Here is a 24,427-nt window from a genome sequence, read left to right as displayed (position 1 = left end):
AACAAAATGCAAATGGAGTGCCTTTGACAGGCCAGCAAAGGATCTCTCCTGCAGATGACCTGTCAACTTGCCATGTCATTATGAGGCATGAAAACCACAATAAAGTACATGCACGCACTCTGCATCTCCGTGAATATGCAACCGTGCAATTGGTGTTATGACACAGGATCGGCAAATTTGCTTGCCAACTGTGGTCCAACCAAGCCAAGACTGGTCGAAACGTTCACGCTGCTGACAGACTTTTCATACATGGATGGGACAACACACAAATTCATACTCTGCCACTACGACTGTCGTTTTATCCATGCTCCAGCCTGTACATCTGATCCCACGCACGATCACTGATAGTTTACGAGTGCAAACATGCCCAGGATGAGCTTACTGCTACGTCATCACCAGCCCCTCTGCCAGCCACACTGCTCAGGTAGCTAAGCCTAACCAGCGCCATTTCCCCAGGTGTTAGCAACCAAAGTTGAGGTTTTAAGCCAATCGACCTGACAGCAACTTTGTTCGTGGCTGCAGTGTTTGTGGCATCAGTAGCACAGTTAATGCCTTAAACATTGCGTGGCGTCTCAAATTTCGATTATTTTTGTAGTGCTAGTGGTAGGTGGTGGTGACCACGGTGTAAGAACATAAGAGGTGTATGAATTGTGCAGCATCATCGAGGAGAGAGCCTCTCCGCAACTTGCTCTAGTTTCTGGTGCGCAGTCGGCAGAAGCCGCAAGTTTAAAGTTCAGGTACCAAGGAGGCCTATTTTTTTAACTTGAGCTAATGGAAAAATACGAGCACATAGTCGTTTTGCCCACACTTTCCAAGCAATGTGTAAAGCTTTTTAGCACATAATGGGGAAAGAGTTTGGGGTGTTCGAATCTCGAATATAACCAAATTGGATAATTAACGTTGAAATCATTCGATTTGTGAATCAGATATCTACTATTTGATTTCTCGAATATTCAATATATTCATTATGGAGACCCACACAGTGCCACATGTCGCATGAGACGCAGAGCCCCCTCTACTGAATGACACCCAGGCTAGCGTTTCAATTGGTTTTCGGCGCAAAAGAAGCGCCGAGCGCGCCGTGGCTGGGCCGCCCCTGCTAATGAGGTTGTGGACTTTGTCACTGCAAGCTCTCCCTAGCGCCCAATGACGGCGCAATGTCGGCCTGTGCACACAGCGTCTGAACACCGCAATTCGCACAATGGCGCAATGTCTGCTATGGCCACCTCTGTCGGCACAAGGTTCATCCAGGTCGACAGGACTGATCAAAATGATAACATGACGCAAACCGAGAAACGGTAACAATACCCATGCATGTTTCGTACAATGTGAAGGCATGTGTGAAGATTAGGCCGATTAACCGCCAATAAGCACACGGATCGTGTTCAATAGGCGGCGACGAACTTCTTGCCACTTCAAAAGCCGTCAATCTAACCTGCACGCGCAATCTCTGAGACCAAACACAGCTGTTGAGCATCTTGTATGAACATATTAGTGGCAAGCGTTCTACGATGGCTTGCATCCCGTTACCACATCGGCCAGCTGCAAATTTGCAGTGAACGCTACCTAGGCCATTAGACCTAGTCGGCACAGTTTCATCTGGCGTCTGCGACTAAAGTTATGGTTTGGTGCCAAATCGACTCAGTTGTATTCGGAGCAACCGTGCAGCACTCAGAAAGCCAACAGACTGCCTCGCAAGCACAAGTGTATGGACGTACACTTTCGGATGTACTTCCAAGTGTACGGAAGTTGTTCACGGCCATCATCATTGCACATACAGTATGGCGGCCACTCTCCACCGACACTGTTCGTAGACAGGCATCGGTGTCTTGTAGCTTTGAGCAACCAGTCTCAAGACTAGCTTTGAATTCACACTGCAAGCACGTGCCATGACCAGGTTGCATGCATTTGCGTGGAGGACGGATGATTGAAGGAAAAAAGGTGTGTGTGTCGGGAGGGGGGGGGGAGGGGGCATCGCGCAAACTTGTCATCACCCTCTAGATTTCAGAATCCTTGACAGGTGGCAAATGAAAATGCGTGGACAGCACCTGTTGTTTACCATCGGCACTGTTACGCGTGGAGCAGTGACTGAGTCACATGATGCCTGGTTATTTCATCTGTAGCACAGATTGGCCTTACGATAACCCCCCTGCCACGGTGTTGGGCCAGCCCTTTTATATTTTGGTGAAAAGTGGAAAGCAACACATTTTGTGCAATAAATAAAAAATTGCTGCAAAACTGAAGTCCACTATTAAACGATATTAAAGGGTCACTAAAGGCAAATACCAAGTTGACGTGGACTGTTTAAATACCTTTGCAGAAACCTCGCAATGCTAGTTTCGTGCCAAGAAATGACTTAGTTTACGAGAAAATTGTATCTGAAGGATCCAAATACCTTTTTCAAAATTCAAATCTCCCGCCACCCAACCCGGGGAGTAGTGACATTGTAACCGCCATCACCGCTATTTGCTGCCATCGGCGAGTAAAACACCGCCTGACAGACGGGACACCGAGCCAAGACAGTCCTGCATTCACCTCAATTTCTCGATTATTAAGGCTCTGTTCACAATGACTGTGACGCCTTAGAGATTCTCAAGCACTAATCTATCACTTAGGTTTACTTAGTATTTGCTTTTAGTGTCCCTTTAGGTACAAATGAATGTCACTAATTCCTTGTTTCAGAGGGAAAAAAGCACTTGATTCAGTAAAGTTCTTGTTTGGTCTAGCTGGTGTATTCTTGAAGACATAACAGGGCAACACAAAAAAAATTATACAAGGACGAAGAAAGGTACGTACACAGGATGGGCACAAACTTCCAACCGTATTTCAGAACATGAGATCGGGCCAATATCAATACATACCGCATTTATTCAAATCTAGGCCGAAAGTTTTTTTTAAAATAATCATGTTCCAAACTGTAGGGTCGGCTTAGATTTGAGGATTTTAAAAAATGTGCCAGTTTTTCATTTAAACTGCTAAGTATGGTGCATAGATAGCGCCATCTAGAAAAGTCAGTATTGCAGCCGCTACTAGCCGTGCCAGTAGCCAACCGTACACAAGCGAGGTCGTCATTTTGCCCTGTGTCGTGTCGGCCGTGTCGGTGTGCGGCGTGGTGTTATCGCGATGGCACCAAGCAGGAGATGCCACTACAGTGCCGCTTTCGAGCGAAAAGTTGTGATAGCCACAGAGGCATCGTCGAACCTTCAAGCCGGGCGGGACTTCGGCGTCGACGAGAAAACCGTCCGTCGTTGGAGGGGACAACGACAGCAGCCTTTTGCGTGCGCGGCAACGAGGATAGCATTTAGCAGACCAAAGAAAGGCCGTCAACACGAAGTGGAGACAGTTTTGGCCGACTTTGTTCAGACGCAGAGAGCAGCTGCCATTCCAGTGACAACAGAAGTGCTCCAAGGGAAAGCTAGGGAACATTCGAGGGAGCGAGGCCTAACGCCAAAATATTTAAAAGCCAGCTGGGGCTGGCTTCAGAAATTCATGAAGCGCTTCGGCTTCAGCCTCCTACATCGCACTTCAATCACCCAGAAGCTGCCAAGCGATTTCGAAGAAAAGCTGATAGCTTTTCAGTGCTACGTGCTGCGAAAGAGAGAAGTGGCAGGCTACAACTTTGGACGAATCGGCAACACCGACCAGATGGCTGTGTATTTTGATATGCCAGTGGTGTACACCGTGAATGAGAAGGGTGCCAAGGCGGTGCAGGTACGCTCTGCGGGCTACGAGAAGCAGCGCGCAACTGCGATGCTGTGCTGCACAGCTGATGGACATAAACTCCTTCCTTATATGATATTTAAAAGGAAGTCACTGCCTGCTCGAGAAACTTTCAAGAGAAATGTCATTGTGTGAGCAAATGAGAACAGGTGGATGACGGATGCGATGGTGGAAGAGTGGGTTAAGATTGTGTGGCGACGGCCTCCAGGAGCCCTTTTGACAAAGAACTTGCTCCTTGTCGTCGACTCTTACCATGGGCACTTGATCGACAATGCAAAGGCTGCGCTCGCCCAAGCGAACACGGACCTCACTGTCATACCGGGCGGCATGACAGGCCAGTCGCAGCCACTTTATGTCTGCATCAACAAACCTTTCAAGGATCGTCTGCGGAAATATTACACAGATTGGTTGACTGACGAAGACCATATGCTAACGGCAGCGGGCCACATCTAACGTGCATCGCTATTGCAGCTGGCAGGCTGGGTAGCTGCAGCCTGGGACAACATCCCAGGTACTTTGATCGTGTGTGCCTTTAAAAAGTGTAGCATATCTAATGCGCTTGACGGTACCAAAGATAGTGCACTGTTTGAAGGTGACAGTGACAAGGAACACATTGATGAGTCTAGCAGCGATGACGACGTTGAATGAGCTCTGCACGTTCAGATTCAATAAATGCTGTTTGCATTTTGTGAACGCTGTCCTCGCTTTTTTTGTTCGGCCTACATTCGAGGTAATTATATATATATATATATATATATATATATATATATATATATATATATATATATATATATATATATATATATATATATATACATATATATATACATATATATATATATATATATTTGGCTTCGGACTTTAGGGAGTCGGCTTAGAATCGGGGTCGGCCTAGATTCGAGTAAATGCGGTACGTATCAGGTCAACATGTGCTACACAACTTTCATAAAGACTTAAAGCGCTTCTACGTTGTGCCTATCGGAGACACAACCCCTCATTCTGAAATATAGTTGGAAGTTTTTGCCCATTCTATGTACGTACCTTTCTTCATCCTTGCCTTGTTTTCGCGCTGCCCTGTTGTGTGTTCACTTGATTCAGTTCAACAGAAAATCTGTTGAAAAGAAAACAATTTCCAGAACTGCAAATTTTAGAACTAAGCTATAATCAGTGCTGGCATACTAATTTGGTGTTCCCTTTAATAAAAGTAGTCCTTATTGTACATCTTGATTTCTATGTACCTATGTTACTGATAGCTTGCTACATTCTTGTTATGCAATGCTAGGAGCCTCCTGAGCATCCTAAGCACCATGTTTTCACGCCCAAAATTTGTAAGCATTATATTTTGTGACAAATTTTCCTATATTTGATTTAATATTTGGCTTTTTTAAAAATTAAATTTGAAATCTACTATTCTGTATTCACACATCTCTAGAAAAAACTATTTGTTCCGTTTTTAATATGGGGTACAAGTTGCGCAACAGAAAGTTGCAGGTTCTTGGTCCAAAAGATGATGATCTGAACAACGGGTGCAATTTCGAGGAAGGACTGATTCTTTGTCTACAGACTGTGTCTGCGAAAAACATATTGAGCACCAAGTTGTGTGCAATGAATGGACAGTGCAGCACAGTTAGCATACTGTTTCAGAGCATAAAGGTATATTTTTGTTTTACAGCATCAATAAACTGTACTTGAACATATTCTGCAGCTGTCTCTGTAGTGTCCATACATTGGGTGCATCTGCAAAAACTCATGTTATCTCTGTTCAGTAAACGCCTGTACTCTAGTAGGTGTTCTGAAGCAATCACACAATGTAGTGGTTTTAGGTTAATGCAGCAAATCAAAAACTAAACCCCCCCTTACTCAATGCCCTTTGGGCCTGTAAGGTATTTTTAAATGAGTGAATGCATTAATTAATTAATAAGTTCAATTCAAACGATATTGATATCAAAGCACTATAGCCACTGACAAATCGCACCCCATCGTCCAATGGCTGGCGAAAATCCAATTGGTTTAACACCAGTTGGTGGTAGTTAGAAAATATCCAATTGGACCCACAGGATTTTTTTTACTGGGATACTATTTCTATTATTGTGAGTACCCTCTTCGGCACAGATAAGGAAAACTCTTGAATGGATTTATTTCTTTGCTACAAGTGCACAACTTTGTAATGACAGGCTCACCCTCCTAGAAACTTCATGAGTAACCATGCACGATTAAAAGAGTAGGATGCAAAGGTAACTAGCAAAAATGAAAATTCACAACTTGGTTGATAACAGGCGCTTTGTTATTCATAATTAAAGAAGACATTTGAGCCAAAGTCTCGTACAGCAGCGAATGTGGGTTTCCCAGCCTGCAGGTGTTCAAATCTACGCAACAATACAGGAGAGACTACGAGCATAACACTGAAAATCAATAAATGCCAACCAGGCTCTTTCAAGGTATTTAAGCTGTGGGAGCTGCTACTGAACGTAACAAGTGAAAGCACCAAGAATTAGGTTGTTATCATTAGTAAAAAAAGTCACAATTTCGCCTCAAAGGGGAAGCATCGATTGTGATCGCAAATTAGCAGACAGCCAACTAAATTAGCAAGCATGGTGTCAGCATGCACAGCAAACATGAACACATCGCATTCGATGGCCAAGGACACTCACTGTCAAAAACACTGGTGTAAGGAAGCACGGCAGCAGCAGTGAGGGAAGTGACCTTCGTGCTGTCTATCGCTTCAATGCAAAGCGAGCGCCGAGAACACATAGCACGCAAAAAGCTACGAGCTACCAATGCACCTAGACTCTGCCCCTAACGCAGGTCGCACTCGAGATACAGCTGTGCGACCGTGCTTCCTCCCCGTTTTCCTTCCTTTCGCGCAGGCGAGATTGAGCCACCAATCGTCAGCTCCCCTCACACGCTTTCACTTGCACATACATCGCCCTTGGACATTACACAGAACATCATGGCAACAGTGACGCCAGAAATGCACCTGGAGTGTTCATATAAGTGCTCTCGCAATAAACAGAGAGCCACTCAGCATAAACAGTTGCATAAAGCACCCTTTGCTCTGTCTTGCCGCAGCACAATATCACACCAGTGACGGCGTACGTATGGCATCTGCATGTTACACTATGTGTAAGAATGTGTCTTTTTGCAATTACTCGGCACTGTCATGTAGCAAACGGTCTAGCATAGGCATACGGCTACATTGAATTAGTGTTTTTAGTTTCATTTCGTGGTCATAGCTATCACATCAGGAAGTAATTTAGCATAATACAAACCGCCAAATGGAGCAGCCATCTGGACACGTATGTGCTTTTGGGTGCCCGTTTATATGTACATAGATCAGCTTCAACATTTTTCTCAACATGAACAGTCCATAATCGGCACACAAAAATAAAGGAAATGCACGAAAACAATCTTCAGAATGTGTTTTACTACTCGTTATATTTTAGCATGCTTTTCTAATGCACATACACCAAGCTGGAAGGACCCCAACAGATGGCCCCCGCTCTCCCACACCATCTGTGAAAACGCATTGTGGTGGCCATAGTGTAGATGTGGCAGCAAACGACGCTCAAATGCAATGCCACCAGAGGCAAAATGGGCAAAACTTTACCACGGCAAGAGTCCGGTCGTGACTTCACGCACAGTTTGCGCCGAGCCTCAGCTATTTCTCATCCTATACTACAGATGGCGCTAGTTGTCTACTTGGTCGACTCGGTCTAAGGTAACTAAGGTTAAAGGTGCAGATATAGTCTGGCATTTGCAGCATGCCAGGCTGTGGCGATGTCATGCTGGCGATGCTAAAATCGCTGAAATTTTGCCCTCTGTATAGTTGAGTGCATTGAACGTGGCCTGCAGCAGAGTGGCAATCAGTTGTTGCCACAGTGCAAGCACACAAGTGCATGACAAGCGAGTGCTTTGTTGTTTTTCGAATACGCAAACTCAGCACGCTCGCTTTAGTGAACTCAAACTGTAGGCCAGTATGCTACTGGTCAAGCAAGCTATTGCGCGGTGCACTTAGCCTCAGTAGCTCCGGCGTGAGATAGGACGTGTTCTAGTGTACATTGTCCATTTTTTGCCAATGCAGAGTAGCTGCACCGCACGCGGATCGCGTTCAGGTTATGCTGGGTTATATTCGCGCCTTTAGCTTGGTCAACCGAATGCACTCATCTCTGAGCGAAGATGGAATGCATTGAGACACTGCTCATTGAACGTAGACAACCAGATACAGAAAACTGGCTTGACTCAGAGAATAACACTTTGCTTTAAAGGAACATAGTTGGCGCGCAATAGCGAAGGCACAGCACACGAGGCAGCTAGCAGAGTATACGAACTCTGTGGCTAGCAAACATGTGGCACTTTTTTACTAATACAAGAGTACGGTACAGGCAATAGAAGCAGACGATTCTGGTGCTGGTTCTCTAAAGTCTAAGTCATACATCACTTCCGGTGAGTGTTATTGGAGGTGTTTTTTCTTTTTTTCAGTTTCAGTATGAAGAATGTCAATTTTGCTGAGCGTCACTTTCAATGTCGCCAACGACCCCACTTTCATGAATGAATTCATACGTCCAAACAATCTGCACAATTCTGCTGTCCATCAGTGCACCGCTTCCTTCAACTGTGTTGTACATGGCGAAGTGCTCTTCAAGACGGACATCACTGACAGCAGCACCAGAACTACTGTCATCAAGCTCACTTGCTTGAGCTTCCCTTGGCGGACAAAGACAAGTATGTCCTAAAGAAGTTAGCACGTAACCACAAGCCTTGAAGCAGCTGGTGATGGTGTCTTCCTTCACACGACCCCCAGACCGCACTAGCATGTGGATGGTCGTGAGTAGACTCACCTTGTATTGTGAGGAGTTGTCCGTGCACAAAATCATGCACTCAAGGAGCTGCTGCCTGTACAGGACCGTTAAATTTTTTTATTATGCTTTGTCCATGGGCTCCAACCCCGATATTGCATTTGCAGGCAAGTATGCTAGATGAATGGCACTTAGGGACGGTACATTCATTTAGGCACCGCACTGGTCCACAAGGAACACCTTGCAGTTCAATTATGCAAACTTGTGGTCCAGTTTCGTGATCCAATCCCTGCAAATATCCGATGTCATTCACGCCATACTGTTTGATGCATAGACTACAGGATGTGTTTTTGCGCCTTTAAGACATCAAGGCTTAGTGGCCTCCCCAATCACAAGCAGGCAACATCGCTCAGTCCCAGTCATATTTTCTGCAATCATGAGTGATAACCTTTCTTTACTCTGTTTGCCCCCAGCACAGTCGTCGTGTTTGAATGTTAAGATTTCTCTGGTAGCAGAAAACAAAAAAGTGCAGGCTTGCCTGCATTAAAGACGTCTTCCGGTTGACAGTCATTCAGGTACAGTCGCTTTTCACTGATTCGAGCCTGATATCGACGAAACTGATTGAATTTACCCAGCGGGTTGAATTGAACAAGATGCAGAAAAAAATGCCAAAACACACCACTGATTCATCTACGAGTATTTGACTTTTAACACATCCTGAACCAAATGCAGGCCCACTTTATATGTGTTCAAACTAGAAAGAAAACATAGAGATGACATTAAAACTCTTAAACAGAGTAAAAATCTAACATGCACCAGAGTTTCTAGCAAGAAAAATGGGCAAGAGTCTAATATGTATTGCACAATGGCAGCCGGTTTTCAAAATCAGCTTTGCCGCAGTCCATCTGAATTATGCAGTAAAGCGTACGAATGCCGAAAAGGTGGTTTCGGTATCGTGTTTGATTGCACTGCGCAGGCAATTTCAGACCAATAACGTTGAAAAACAAAGTTGCACGTTAAAATCGGGTAAATTTCCTAATCAGACATTGTGAGCTATGGTTATTGCTTGAAAATCTTCCTTGCACAGGCCAAAGACAGGAATTTTCAATGGGAGATGCCGTATGTTAAATGCATTCAATGTCCTATGAGCTCCTCCAAGACAAGCGCTGCCACGAAAGGAGTTGCTATTGGAGTTACCATAGGGGTCAGGCGTGTGCGTGTTGACTAGTCAAGTTTGAAGTATCTGGTGAAGGTCAATCTTAGGATTTAAATAACGAAACTTAGGGTGCATAGCAATGCATCAGCACTACCGGAACCTTCAGCCGGGATCTAATTACCCGAAAAATTTATTTATACGGAGTCAAATTAACAAAAGTCTACTGTACTCATTAAGCTTTTCTGCTTTCCATGTCGTGCATGTTTCCTGGTTGAATGATGCCTTCTCTTCACACACTCTTTTAAAAGTCAGGTCACAGCAATGTTTGAAGGGTGTCAGCCACCCACCAGAAAAAAAACAATTTGTTGATCCCCAACATTGCTGCAAGCATTAAGGCTTTCGCCGCAACGACCTTACCACTGAGAGGAAGCTTCTTGCTCCGTGCTTACCTGATCCCAAGCAGCAGCGCCTTCTCTAACTCAGGGTAAGTGGCGATGTACATTCGCTTCCCGGACATATTGAATTTGCTATTCTTAAGATCATCCAGTATTGAGCGCTTCTTCCTGATGAAGTCTGTGGACTGTGTTGGGCTTAATGCCATACTTCCATGCAATGTCTTGCTTGGCGGTACGTACCTCCCTCGTCAACTTCTTTCAAGACCTCAACTTTCATCACCAGGTTAAGTGTGCGGTAGAAGCCACAAGTTGCCATTATCAAACGTTGAGACTACAGTCGAAATCCGAAACGTGGAACCACATGTGGAATAAATCCAGTGCGTTGGCTGGCACACACTCAACGAAAGACAAGGAAAGAGACGTGCCAGAGTTGACTGAGCAATCTTGCCTTTTCATGGGCTGTGGTGCTGCAGACATATATTATGTTGGGGTTAACAAGAAAAATGTAAACCAAATTACCCCAGGCTGTGCCACTAGGCATAATGGGCTTATCGCTGCAGACAGGTGCAACAGCGACAACACCAGTGCGGTACACGGAACTGTTTTGGCACTTAAAGAAATGGCACATCTTATTTTAAAATTACAGATGCCCTGAGGCACTCGATTGAAAAATAACTTCTAACTAATTGATGTTATGGACTTTTATATTCAAATTACCGAGCCTTCTTTTTTTCTATAGGACCGCAAGCAAAACTGATGGGACTAGTCCTTCACTTCTAACTGTCCAAAAATTCCAATTAAGCGACTTGGAATTATCACGACTCAACTGCATATGAACTCGGTGAATGAGCTCTGTCTTTCATTACACAGTGAAAATTTGCACATAACTTTTTCAAAGCTTTTCTAGTTGAATCTTTGCTGCAGAAACAGACCAGCGAACACGAAGACTCCAGCAGCTGCTGCCACCATCATTTTCAACAACTCCCTATTCTAGCCACACTACCATACCTGTAGAGTGGGAGCCCTAAGATATGCTCCCACACGAAGTTGGGGCCAAAACGCCTGGCTCCAATCGTGCTACTCAATGCTCTCTCCTAATTATGCCCTTCCTCCCTGTGTAAGCCTACCTCCCGTTGGAGCCAAGCCAAAGCCTGCATGCCTGCCCCCAGACGTCACCTGAGACGGCTAAGGTGTGGCTGCAGGGAATCCTGGCTGGCCTGTGCCCTCAGGGAAGCGAGTTGCTGCCGCAGCGTTGGCAGCTGGTTGCGGCAGAGAGCCAGGCCCCGGAGAAGCAGCTTGCGCTCCTCCTCGTGCGCTGCCTTGGCCTGCACAGAGGAGTTCACCGATGAAACATTTTGGTGTTGAAATAAAGTGAACTGAACTGAAACAGCTGGGCACGACACACACCAAGACAGCATTTACCCAAGAGTGATGATGATGAACTATGCTTGAAGCAACTTTCCGTGGCAATGATGGGAATGCTATGGAGGCTAAATGTGCACAATTAAGAGTACTCCTGAAAAAGTCCCACATTTTCATCAATATTACTTTAAGCTGCAGAAGAGTACACCTTATCTATAACAGCAAAATAACACAAAACATACTGCTAGGCATTATACTTTACTAATTTTTCTGATTTTCTCGTCCACGTCTGGGCAAATGCAGAACTGTGACGGGTGAAAGCTACCCTCATTCAGTGTCTAGAAACCATAAGCGCCGTCGAACGCCGGCAGACTACTTCGTGCAGAAACACACGTGCAGAAGCTCTGCCCCCGTAGCTGTCTCTTTACAGCCACAGAAAGCTTGTCCCCAAGTATAGGCTTTCTTGGGCCAACAGTCCTGCAGGCTATAATGTGCCAGACACATTTCTACATGATTTCTTTATTCTAATACCAAATAAAATCTGTTTATGTCACTTTGTACAGACACAGAAGCTAAAATTGTCATGTGTCATGTAAATTGTCATGTGACACACAAGGAGACAAAAAGCATGAGTTGAACTGGAATTATGTATCTACAGTCAATTCTCGTTAATTTAAACGCACTTAAAAGTCAAACTTCTGGTTTATTCGAACTGACACCATGGTCTCGTCAAAGTTATTTGTATTCCAATGGGCAAAAACAGCCGGTAATTCGAACATGCAAGCATTTGCAGCGGTTAATTCGACCACACCGTGCTCCAACAATGCTCTCAGCAGCGCACCAAATCATACCGCGGCGCCTCCGACCAGCGCTGCTCTGACCCCGCCATCGAGGAAAGGCATAAGGAGAAACCCCTAAGCGCAGCGTTTGAAGAAGAAGGGAAAAAAAAATGTGACGGAAATTTCGACCTCTCTCAAGTGGCAAGGTCACCATTACTGCGTCACACCGCATTGTCCCAGCCGCATTAGCGGCAGAACGTGCACTGCCAGAGGCATCAGTCCTGGGCAAATTTTTCATGGCTCACCGTGGAGGCAAGCAAGCGGCGAGCGGAGGAGGCCAATAAGAGTGGCTCCTACAGTGATGCACGCACAGAAAACTGGTTATCATGCGGACATGCCCGACCTCTCTATTCGTACTCACGTCTGGTTCAGTCTGACTGCTTGTTTCCTACTACCATCTCCACACATCGGCTCTAACTCGCGCTTGCTTTAGTTAGCTTGGTTGGTCTCGTTCACGCTTGTTTCTTTACAATGACTCATCTAAACTGAGATGTCCCAATGGAAAGGTCATTGGAAACAGCGCGCCATATCCGATTCTGTATGACAAAGCAGACCGTGAATACAAAGACGCGAAGGCGACACCCAGTACCTCATTCCCCTTGTCTTTTGAACATGGGGACGCCACAACAGAAGGGAGCAGATCAACATGATTATGATCAGCGGAAACATCTTTGTCATCTTGACAAGACATGACTCGCATTAAAAATGCAGGACGAAGACGGTAAACACAGCGCCGATCTGTCAGCAGACGAAGGAAAAAAACATGCGACCACGCAGAGGGAAGCAGTAGTGGATGCCCAGTTGTGGCCTTGGCAACTCCGCTGCTTCAGTGGCAGTAAGGTGGCAGAGGTAACTAGCGCACTCCAGCAAGCTGGCAGGAAAGCAAATCTGCTTCCCTTCGGACCTTCCTCGAAACTACGCTCGCCTCGCCCTCCCTCTCAACTCCCTCATCTTTGATGCTCCCCGCGCACACATGCCTCTGCGCCGGCGCCACCAGCCCTGGCAGCCCAGCTGAAGTTTCATTTTCTGCCGTTATCGGAAAGCGAGCGTTGGCCGGCATGGGCAGTTTGGTGGTCCTCGCTCACTGTGTGCTTGCACGGCGCGATATTTCACGACTCGCACCGTTCGTGCGTCATGCCATGGTGCACGAATATTTCAAAAACAAGTCCTTCTTTTAATTCGAACTTTAATTTTAAACAAATTTTGAGGCTCCTTCGAGTTCGAATCATTGAGATTCAACTGTATAAAAGGTTTTAAATAGGGGTGTATGAATATTTGAAGCTTTCAATATTATGCATCAAATATTGTCCTATTCAATTCAGTCGTTGAATCGAATAATCTATTTACAAATGCAAATATATTTCAAATAGGTTCCAACTACTTTAATTTGACAACTGTGCGCAAGCAAAGTTGTAAAAAGATGCGATAAATTTATTTGCAACTCTCAGAGTAGAAATAAAACAAGACAAGTTACGTGGTGGAGCTTGCAACTTCAATAATGAGCCAGACTGTTTCATGCAAAGCATTCTTCTTCAAGTCAAGCCAGTTTTTGTGCTTTATCTAATGGTGTGTATTTAAAAAACATTTCTGCGGTTTCGTGGGCCGATGCCGCAGACAGTGCAGTCGAAAATTACGTACCCCTGGAACCACTGGTCGCTGTAATGGTCCAGATATTATATATGTACCTATATGTACCTTGTGATCTATTTTAATGGCAACAAATTTTCTTTAAACTAGGATTTAGGCGATGCAATGATGCTTTCTTTGCTGTTCGTTCTTTTTACTATAGACTGTCAAAGAGCCACCACAGTCTGTACAATAATTGGCTAATCAACTTCTTAATTACTAGTTTTAATGCTAAAGTTGCAAGGTAGTATTGGAAGAGGATGCCGCAGGAGGCAAAAGCAATTTTCACTTCGTTAAACAAGCCATCCATTGTTAAGATATTCATTGATGAAAGGTCGCGTTCTTTTCACTCCAATACCGAAACTCTGTACACAAACAGCCTTGGAAGCACCACTCATGGTACTCTCAATGCTCTCATGACACGAAGCGGCTTGCTGTGATGACCTGCTGAGGGGTCCAATCTGTTGTCACACATGTGCAATAGAGGTGATGGTAGGTCGTTGCGGAATAATCTTTGCAAAATAAAGTGATCAGAGGCATGCACCAGCAGCCATCCCTTTCACCACAGAAGAGGCAGGAAGCATCACGTGGGCACTTCTTCGGGCACTCTTCATGTGCCAGTTTGTACAGAAGAGAAATCCCTCAACAACGGAAGGAGTTCTTAAAACTGCATAAATTGCTTTGCCTTCTGCGGTGTCCTCCTCAAATACTACTGTATCAAATTTGATGTTAAAACGAGTAATTAACCAGGCTTCACTGTACAATGACAGCTCGCAAGCGTACTTAAAGCATACCGAGATCTGTTAATAGAATGCCTATTTTTGAGATTCTTTGATTTACTTTATTTCACTGATTTAGCAATCCGGTATTGAATGATCATGAGCAATCCTCAAGCATTGCAGTGCCTATTGCAGAAACTAAACCAGTGTGTGTTTGTACAAACTCGAAGGAAAAGAAACAAATCAGGGGTAGTGCCTTATGTGCACAGTGTGAGCCACAACCTCAAGAAGGCAGCTGTAGATAATCTCTGTTGTATTATCAGCTCACGACAAGTTGGCTTAAATGTACTCTCGAACCCCTCGTGATGGGAAGCGAGGGTCCCAAACCATTTAAACACAGTTGAGGGGTTAGTATATGAAATCCCCCTAACAGAGATGGGAATGCCAAAAAGTCATTTTGCAGCAATTTTCAGAGCAGATGAAATTTCATTCTGGAGCAGGTTGGAGCAGACAAATTGTGTTGTTGGGGCAGTCTGTAGCATATATACTATATTATTATTGAAGCAGTGTTTAGTATGCAGGTCTTAATTTAGAGCATTGTTATAACTAGGCGGGGTAAAAGTAAGAAAGCCTTGCATTCTGCAGCATTAAAGAAGTGTTACACGGAGCCTAAAGGCACTTCCCATACCATTGTTGTAGTAAGTGCTGGTGAAATGACTGAAGGTGCTTTCCAACAGAAGTTGTGAAAATGCTAGGGTTAGTGAACACCACGGCAGGTCTTTCAAAGATATTTCTAGGTAATGGGACAGCAGCAACGAGCTCACACCAAGATTCTGCATGTGACTGACTTCACTGTGCCGCTCACTCTGCTAACTAGAAGCACCTAGACATCTGGAGTTCACATTGAGTGATTGGGTGTAAGACCTTGAAATAAGACAAAAAGAGTGACATTGCTCCTCTCTTGGCCTATTCTTCTCCAAATGCCCTCATCACGGTGCCTGACACAACTTCCCCCGCCACTTGCCCTTTCACTTCGCACTTTTTTGATCGCAACGATCGCACTGCGCAGCAATGCAGTCGACGCGATATTGGGATTGCGATCATGGGTCTGCGTAACATGATTAAGAGCAACTGTCATGGTGCCAGTGTGAGTCACAACAAAGAAAAAAACAAGAAAAAAGGCATGGCAAGCAGTGTGCTGATGCTTGCACGCTTTTCTGCAAGAACTGCACTAGCACAACTACACGACTCCGCTCTAGCAACAGTGAGGCATCGATAAACCCGACTTCCTTGACTTCCCTCGCTCGATGGCTTGGGTGGCAAGATAAAAAGAATGTCACTACCTTTGTTCTTATTCATGGGGTTTAATAATGACATATGTATTTATTTAGCCTTTTCTTGAAGACTGCATTTCACCAGATAATAACTTAAAGTTATCGCTCAGCGCAAGATGCACCTGCATCACTTCGAACTTACGCAAATGTTGTCGTTCATTCTATCTGTTGTGTATGTCCCTGCCGAAGTTTGTATTATCAGATTGCATGCACGACACGAATTGTGTAGTAGTTTCTGGAAACCACGTGGGCACCAGCGATTACACTTTAACCTTCGACAAGTGGTGTATAAAAACCGATGCGCTCGACCGGCTGATCAGATTTCGCCAATCTCCGACTGTGTTCGCTGCTATTGTTGTGCTTCGACTGTCACTTGTTTTGTGGGCACAAGTTCACCCCAAATAACTTTTTTCGTCATTAGCAGTTCTGCTAATGTGTTCTTGACGGTCACTACAACGTGACATCTGGTGGAGGTGCTAGGGCGTTGCACCGAACCGATGCACCGAACGTTCCCGCAAAGGCGCGATACAAGCCTGAAACCCGAGGACAACACAAATGTCACCAAGGATCAACAAGGAAGCCGTAGGCGTAGGACTGCTACTGGAGTACAGACCTCCTTCTGAGAAGACCACAGGGATCAAGGCAAAGTCAACGACCCCAATGGCAGCCACAGCATTTCCCTAACAGCGGACATTGCAAAATGTCCACAGTTAAACGTGAAACATGGACGTGTCAGACATGTAGCTCTGGTGCTGGTTCCAGTCATAGCGATGGCTCACTCGGTTCCCACTTTTCGTCTATTAATACCAAACTTGACCAATTAACCAGCACTGTTCAGACGCTCATGGTAAAGGTTCAGGAACTGCTTTCTTTCAAGGCAACTTGTGAAAAGACGGCTGATACGGTGACCGGCATTCAAGCCTCTATCGCTTTCCTTTGTGAAAAGTATGATTCTATGCTCTCCACTGTGACTACTTATCAAACCGAAGTGTCTCAGCTACGGGCTCAAGTGGAGTCAATTTCCGGTACAGTCACGCGTCAGGCTGAAATTCTAGACCAAACAACGATGCAAATAAATGAACTTGATCAATATGGCAGACGCTGCAATTTTGAAATCCATGGCCTCCCTTTGAAACCTGGTGAAGACTTGAAGTCCTTCATGTGCAACTTAGCTGAAAAACTGCGCCTAAGAAACTTCCAGGAAGATGAAATTTGCAGAATACACCGTTTACAGACCGGGAATAAATTTAGCTCTAGCCCTCCTATCCTTGTGCAAGTACAGAATGCTTCAGTGAAAGAAAAATGGTTTCGTGCTCGGAAGTGTCTCTCGGATCTTGCTCAGCCGGAGAAGTTTCCTCGTCTGTTCTTCAACAAATACTTGACGCGGTTGAACCGGGAGCTCTTCCGGTTGGCCAGCTCCAAAGGAAAGGAAAATGGATATAAGTTCATGTGGACAAGAAACGGAAAGGTTCTGGTAAGAAAATCTGAGGGAGCACCTTTCATTCGAGTTGAGAAATTCTCGGATTTGGATAGGATTGCCTAGACATGGCTGGCATAGAGAGTATGAAATGCACTGACTTTGCAGATGTAAATAGTTTTTTTCTGATGCCTCCACCAGCAGTTTCAAAGTTGTGCATGTGAACATTCGCAGCCTTCGGAAACATTGGAATCAGTTTTATGCCATCATTTCATCATCTCGCCTAACGTTCGACGCTTTTGTACTTACTGAAATTAATATTCCTTCCGAGAGCATTCCACAGTATTCATTGCCGGATTTCCAAGCCTTCTCGTACACGCGTCCAAGCAGAAAAGGAGGAGGCATCGCAGTTTTTATAAGTAACAGATGGGCAGCTTCACATTAAACTTTTTCCTTTTCCCAAGCTGAAGTGATATCGCTGCTCTGGAGCACACCTGTTTTTTCGGTGATGCTGTTATCGGTGTACCGACTTCCTAGTTTTAATGCGCGGCTTTTCTTATCCGAACTCGATTCTACATTGTCGACCTTATCGCTCGAAGAGCACGTGTGTATCATAGGTGATATCAATATTGAGCTTTTGCGTCCTACTGTAGGCTTGGTCGCAGATTACCTCGATAGCCTTTCCAAATGTGGCTTGGAATGCGTCATTTAACAAGTGACTCGTGAGGAATTTTTGGCTGGTAACCTTGCTGTGTCCTGCACTGATCAGGTTACCGTTCGCGCTCAAAATCTAGCCATAAAATCCACTATTGTAGAAATTAAACTTGCTGACCATTATTTCATTTGCACCTCAATGAGTTATCCAGATACTGCGACAGCACCCACAGATTCCAAAAAACTAATTTCAGTGCTTGATCCGAAAATATTTGATAATCTGGTGGCTTAATATGACTGGAAATCTTTTTTAGCAATAGAGTCTCCTGCTGCCATATATGATAAACTCGTAGAAGTGTTCAAAAACTTAAGAAAGTGCTACCTGAACAATACATATCAAACAATGTAACGTGGATAACAAGTGGATGTCGTCTAACATACTCGCTGCAATAAAAGAAAAAGACTTACTGTGGGCCCAATGCAAGTGTGCCCCGAATTATGCAGACCTACGGGCCCAATTTAAGCTGCTCAGAAATAAAGTTACTGCCATGATCCGCTCCTCAAAGCGAATACATTTTCAAGACATATTTAAAGCCGCTAGTTACAGTAGTAAGAAAACATGGTCGTTAATTAACAGCTTTAGAGGCACTAATATGCAAGCTGGTATAATGAATTATTTTCCTTCCAGTTTATCCAGTGGCAGACAGAATATTTCTGATGAGTTTAATAATCACTTCTCTCATGTAATGAGAAACACAAACTTACAGGTAGATTTGTGTACTTTGCATCACAGCATTAGTGAATCGGCATATCTGCCTTCAATTTCTCAGGAAGAGCTAAGATCGATTATATTCAATTTAATAATAATAAATCTCCTGGAATTGACGGCATTTCCATTAATGAGTTGCGCAGAACATATGAATACATCCAATAAGTTTTGCTAGCACTACTTAATCACATAATTTCAAGAGGTGAAATTCCTGTAACACTGAAAACAGCAAAAGTTATACCTCTTTATAAAAGCGGCGCGCGTAATAAAATTGAAAATTATCGCCCCATTTCAATTCTACCTTCTATCGCTCAAACACTTGAAAAACACTTATTGTTAACAATGACAAGTTTTCTGGACGCCCACAGCATTCTGTCGCCTAGTCAGTATGGTTTCCGACCCGGCAAAAGCACTCAAACACTTCTGGAAGATTTGTCCGATCAGTTGAATATAGCTTTCGATAATAATAAAGTTGCTTGTGCGCTCCTTCTTGATTGTAGCAAGGCTTTTGACAGTGTTCGTCATGGTCTGCTGTTAAATAAGCTTTTCTTGTTAGGATTTCGGGGTGCTTTCTGGTCGTTGTTAGCAAATTTCCTTCGGGGTAGGCGTCAGGTCGTCTCAGTTGGGCAAGTTCATAGTGCATTCTCCATTATTAATGCTGGAGTTCCACAGGGATCTATACTCAGCCCATTATAATTTAATATTTTTGTCAATGACCTCTCTAGCGTGATACCCGTTTCTCTTTATCAATACGCCGATGATACGATGATCGTAACTTCTGCCCACAGCTACTATGATGCGATTGCTTCTTTACAGTCTGCTGCCACAAAAGCTATGGATTGGTTTTGAAACAACCTAATTACTATAAATGTATCTAAGACGCAATTAATCTGCTTCCATAATCTTTTAAGGAGGGTAGCCTTTGACTATCCTCTTGTTTTGCATTCTTCAGATTGTTCAGCTTGTTCTTGTAGACCATTACAGTACTCATCTGTTGTAAAATATCTTGGTTTATATCTTGACAGCGACCTTTCTTGGAACAGCCACCTTGCTTACATTTGTAAAAAACTTTGCGCCGTATCCTGTCTACTGTACAATATAAGATACTACATGCCCTTATCAGTAAGGAAAACTATAACACATGCTTTAGGCTACAGTCTACTCCGGTATGGAATAACAATTTACGGGCACTGTGCTGTCCGCTGGCACAACAGAATAAATGCGATACTGCACTCCCTCTTAAAAAACATATCTTATGATCTGAACCTGAATGCTGACACAGACTGTTTCAAAGTACTTTCGATGCCGAATTTCAACTATCTTTTAATGTAAAAGGTTGTTTTAAAACACTTCTGGTCCAGTCAATTCCTAGTTCCGTACACTTCTTCCCGATGCTTAAGGCCCAGGGACCCCTTTTGGAGGCCACGTTGTTCCACAAGGTACGGCACTAGAGCTCGGGCCCATTATGTGCCCACCTACTTCAATAAATTACCGCACAGCCCATTCTGTGCAAAAACGAAATATAAGTTAAAGAGATTTCTAAGGTGTATCTGTTCGTAAAGGCATACTTTTTCCGTTTATTTACCGTTATTGCTTGTGTTCATGCATGTGACTGTGCCATTCCTTCGCACCATGACAGTCAGTCTGGTATATGGTTATGCATTATCTCATGGCAATTTTGTTCACACGCATTGCTGTACTTCTGTGTTTCATTATTCTCAATGAAATTTCTTTTCATAGACACTGTATAAATTCTAATAGCCTTTCTTGGTGTTCTATACGTGAGTTTGCTGCTTATAACTGGTCTAACAATGTACCGTGTATGGTTTTGCTGCCTGCCAGGCGCTGCCGCTCAAGCCTTCAAAGGCTTTGGCAGGCCTGTAGGAATGTACTGATTTGATTATTGGCAATAAAGGTATTATTATTATTATTATTATTATTATTATTATTATTATTATTATTATTATTATTATTATTATTATTATTATTATTGCAACAACCTCGACAGCCACCAACCTTCTGTGGATCATCACTTAAGACTCTGAAACATGACTGGAGTCATACGAGAGCACCACGACATTCAACAACTGAAGCTGCAACGACAAGCTGTGCCATGTCTATTTTTCATTGAATGATGCTGCTCAGACCTGCATTAGAAGTGGGACCTATTTAGTGAGAACTTCGTAAAGACCTTCATGAGTGTCATGCGAAATGAAAGAGTCGAAGTTCCTTTAGAAACCAGAGTGAAACTACCGAACGAGAACATCGCAATCTTCATGGAGGAGATTGCCGACTCCGACATGTCTGAAGAAAAGGAAGTTTGGTTCTTGATGCGGAGGTATAAAAGAACAACTATTCACCGGATTGATACGCAGCCCGCCAAAGACTGACACAGAATTTGTTTTGGAGGCCACAACAATTGAGTAGATGCTTGAGATGTGCACCAAGCAATATAATGCCGCTCATATCCGGTCCATAAGCAGATATCCAGAAAACTAAAAACAGCAATCGATGGGAGTGTGGTTGCTGTTCATCACGTATGAACGGTAAAAAATGAGTGTAGCTCTATTGGGTCATTTTTTGTGTTCTCGATTGCAAACATTGTTGCCAGGAAAATGTACGTAATGGGAACATATCTATGTGGTTCTACTGTACAGTAAAACCTCGTCAAACCGTACCCGCTTAAACAGTAGTTTCGTTTTAAAAGTAGTAAAGTCAAATTCCCGACTCAGCGGCCATTGAACATAATGTGTTTTGTTTTCGCATAAACCGTACCAGCTTATTGCGTACACATCGGTTAAAACGTAGAGTTTGAACTTTTCGTCGCGCAAACACGGCGCTGCGTCGTCTCAGTTGGGTGGCCCAGTAGAACAACAAGCCTCAGAGATCAGCACAACGTCCTCCAAGCGTCCTGTGCGTTTGCGCGTGAAGCCACATCAACATCAACATCATTTCGACACCGTGCCAAAGAGCATTGTGGCGTCGTGCTAGTGAGGACTCGCGTCATGCCAAAAGTCGGATAAAAAAGACGCCGCGTGCTCAGCATAGAAAAAAAAGAATTAGACATCGTCCGTGACACGAAGAAGTCGGCGCTGGCATGCGACAGGGATCGGCTGTTGACTACGGTGTGTGGCATTTGGAATGCGAAGAAGTTGCTCGGCAGCACTGCTGCGACCGCGAAGAGAGGTCGGCTACGAGGTTCGACTTTTCGCCATCTTTGCCTTGGTTGTCGACGAAGTGTCGACTAGTGACAGTGGTGAGGACGACACGGAAAGCGACAGCACAGGCGATTTAGGCCCGACAATGGCAGAAGCTTCGCCTTACGTCAGCCTGATGAATGCAATAGTCGCGACGAGAACAAGGGCGCGATAACGTAACTCTATTCCAAACAAAAAGTATTCCAAACTCTAGTGTCCGGCAATGAAAAAGGCGCCCCGGGAGTTCTGCAGCACTACTGCACGCGTGCACGGAGAATACGTAACACCAATGAGGAATCTGCCATGCCAGTGTTTGCAAAGAAGAGGGGGCTGGCTGAAAAGCTGGCATGCAGCTTCAGTAAGTTTGAGGCCACTGTCGTCGTGCTAGGCCACCGCGGCATCAAATGAAAACAACACTTTTGTCGTGCGAAGTGAATAAATACTGCATGTTTTTTCCCCTTTCACTGCACTCTCTCCGAGTTCCGTTTTCGACAGGTAAGTGGGCAATCTCATGCTATTTCGGTTAAACAGTACTACCGTTTAGTACATACTTTTTGCGAGCTCCGGCCAACTAAGGTTTAACGAGGTTTCACTGTACTTCTTCTTGGCTTTTGAAAGTGCTATAGATCATTCCAACTAAACTCAGGGAAACACACAGTAGTTCGGCATTCCGAACTTCACTCGACGACCTGACAAAGCCAACTGAAGCCTAGCACACCCACGATCATATAACAATCGGATTGATAAATACGCACGAGCCAGGCTGATACAAACCAATCCAGAAAATCCAATATGGAAGTGCCTGTAGGTTGCTCGCATTCATCGTGGTGCCGGTTACCGCTACCTCAATCCAAGGTGCATGCTGGTGACTAAGTGCCCTTGCGCTACTTTCCCACATGCTTATATTATAGGGAGTAATAGGATTATAGCAATAGGGCGTAAAAAATACCAAACACTATGCTGTGGCGGCCACTTTTCAGGAAATTTGAGGTTGTGTCCATACAATCGGGAGAGTTAGCAGGTATGCAGGAGCAGACTACTCCATCATGAGTGGGCCCTTCGTCACCCAGTTGAAGGAAGCTAGGTCTGCATGGGTAAGGCCTTCGAATCTGGACAGCTGGAGAATACCTGATAACACCGACTAGGATCTGCATGGCAAGAATTAGCGTTCATGATTGAACCTACCCTGCCACCTTCATTATCCTCCAACAGCGTTCACGAGACACAATTCCTGAACCAACACGGTGAAATCATTGACCTGAAATCAAAGTCGATAACGCTATCCGAAGATCAAGGGCTACCACCTGAGAGCTCTCATAGTCACCATGCCATGAGTGCACTCGAAGATAAAGTGAGCATTTTGCCTCGCTCTAGCATCGTGATTTTTGCCAGGAATTAAACACCTGCAGATGTAGAAGGAGTCATAGAGGGCGACCAAAGTCTACTGCTCGACCATGAAATTTGCGTTGCAAAGGGATCGCTCGACTGCACGGAGGAAAAGCGAAAGTGATGCTCACCAACTTCAGCCAGGAATTCAAGCATGACAACAAGGGCATGATGACTGCATACCTTCAGGAAATTGTAGAAACCAGCAATGAGTTTGTCCTCTCCGATTCTGCCACATCTACATCGATGACCATAGTTCCCAAATCAGTCTATGACATAAATCCAAGTCTCCCCATGAGTAAGCAGCAAGAGCTCAAAAGTCTTCTCCAATGATACAAAGTATTCTTTTCAACATCATTAAGGATTCAACAAACACCAGTTGCAAAGCATTGCATAATAACCTAAGAATCCACTCGACCACTCCACCAGAACTTTTATTGAGTTTCGAAGTGAGAATGAGAAGCTATAAGGCAACAAGTCAACAAAATTCTGTGCAACGACATCATCCAGCCGTTAGAAAGCCTGTGGGTGGCTCGTGTGGTCTTAGTGAAGAAGGATGGAACCCTGCGCTTCTGCAGTGATTATCGCCACTTGAACAAAGTCACGAAAAAGGATGTATACCTCCTCTCACGGATAAATGACACATTATAAAGGCTCTGCAATGCTAAGTACTTTTCGTTGATGGATCTCAAGAATGGTTATTGGCAAACTGAAGTCAACAAAAGGGACCGAGAGAAGACCGTGTTCGTTACGCCAGACGGCCTCTTCGAGTTCAGGCTATTTGGACTTTGCTCTGGGCCTTCAACATTCCAGCGCGTGATGGACACAGTCTTGGCAGGACTGAAGTGGCAGATTAGTTTCACCTACTTGGATGATGCCATAGTCTTTGCCACAAATTTTTACGATCACCTGAGGCGGCTTGAGGCAGTATCAGAGGTGATCAAGTCATCTGGACTCGCCCTGAAGCTGGAAAAGCACCGTTTCACTTACAAAGAACTTCTGTTCCTAGGCCACGTCAACAGAGTCCATCGTGACCCCCATCCAACGCTGCTGGAAG

General features: G+C 44.5%; 1 protein-coding gene across 2 annotated transcripts in view; it reads right to left on the bottom strand.

Annotated features, from left to right (window-relative positions):
- The window catches only part of LOC142573168 (uncharacterized), a 275,915-nt gene that overhangs the window by 177,363 nt on the left and 74,125 nt on the right, over positions 1-24,427 (bottom strand). For both annotated transcript variants that reach the window (XM_075682735.1, XM_075682737.1), the window contains exon 4: positions 11,244-11,392. In XM_075682735.1, the coding sequence (XP_075538850.1) occupies positions 11,244-11,392 (149 nt within the window). The remainder of the gene's footprint in view (positions 1-11,243; positions 11,393-24,427) is intronic.

The sequence above is a fragment of the Dermacentor variabilis genome, chromosome 2 (assembly GCF_050947875.1).
Source record: "Dermacentor variabilis isolate Ectoservices chromosome 2, ASM5094787v1, whole genome shotgun sequence".
NCBI lineage: Eukaryota > Metazoa > Arthropoda > Arachnida > Ixodida > Ixodidae > Dermacentor > Dermacentor variabilis.
This window is presented reverse-complemented; position numbering and strand designations above follow the sequence as displayed.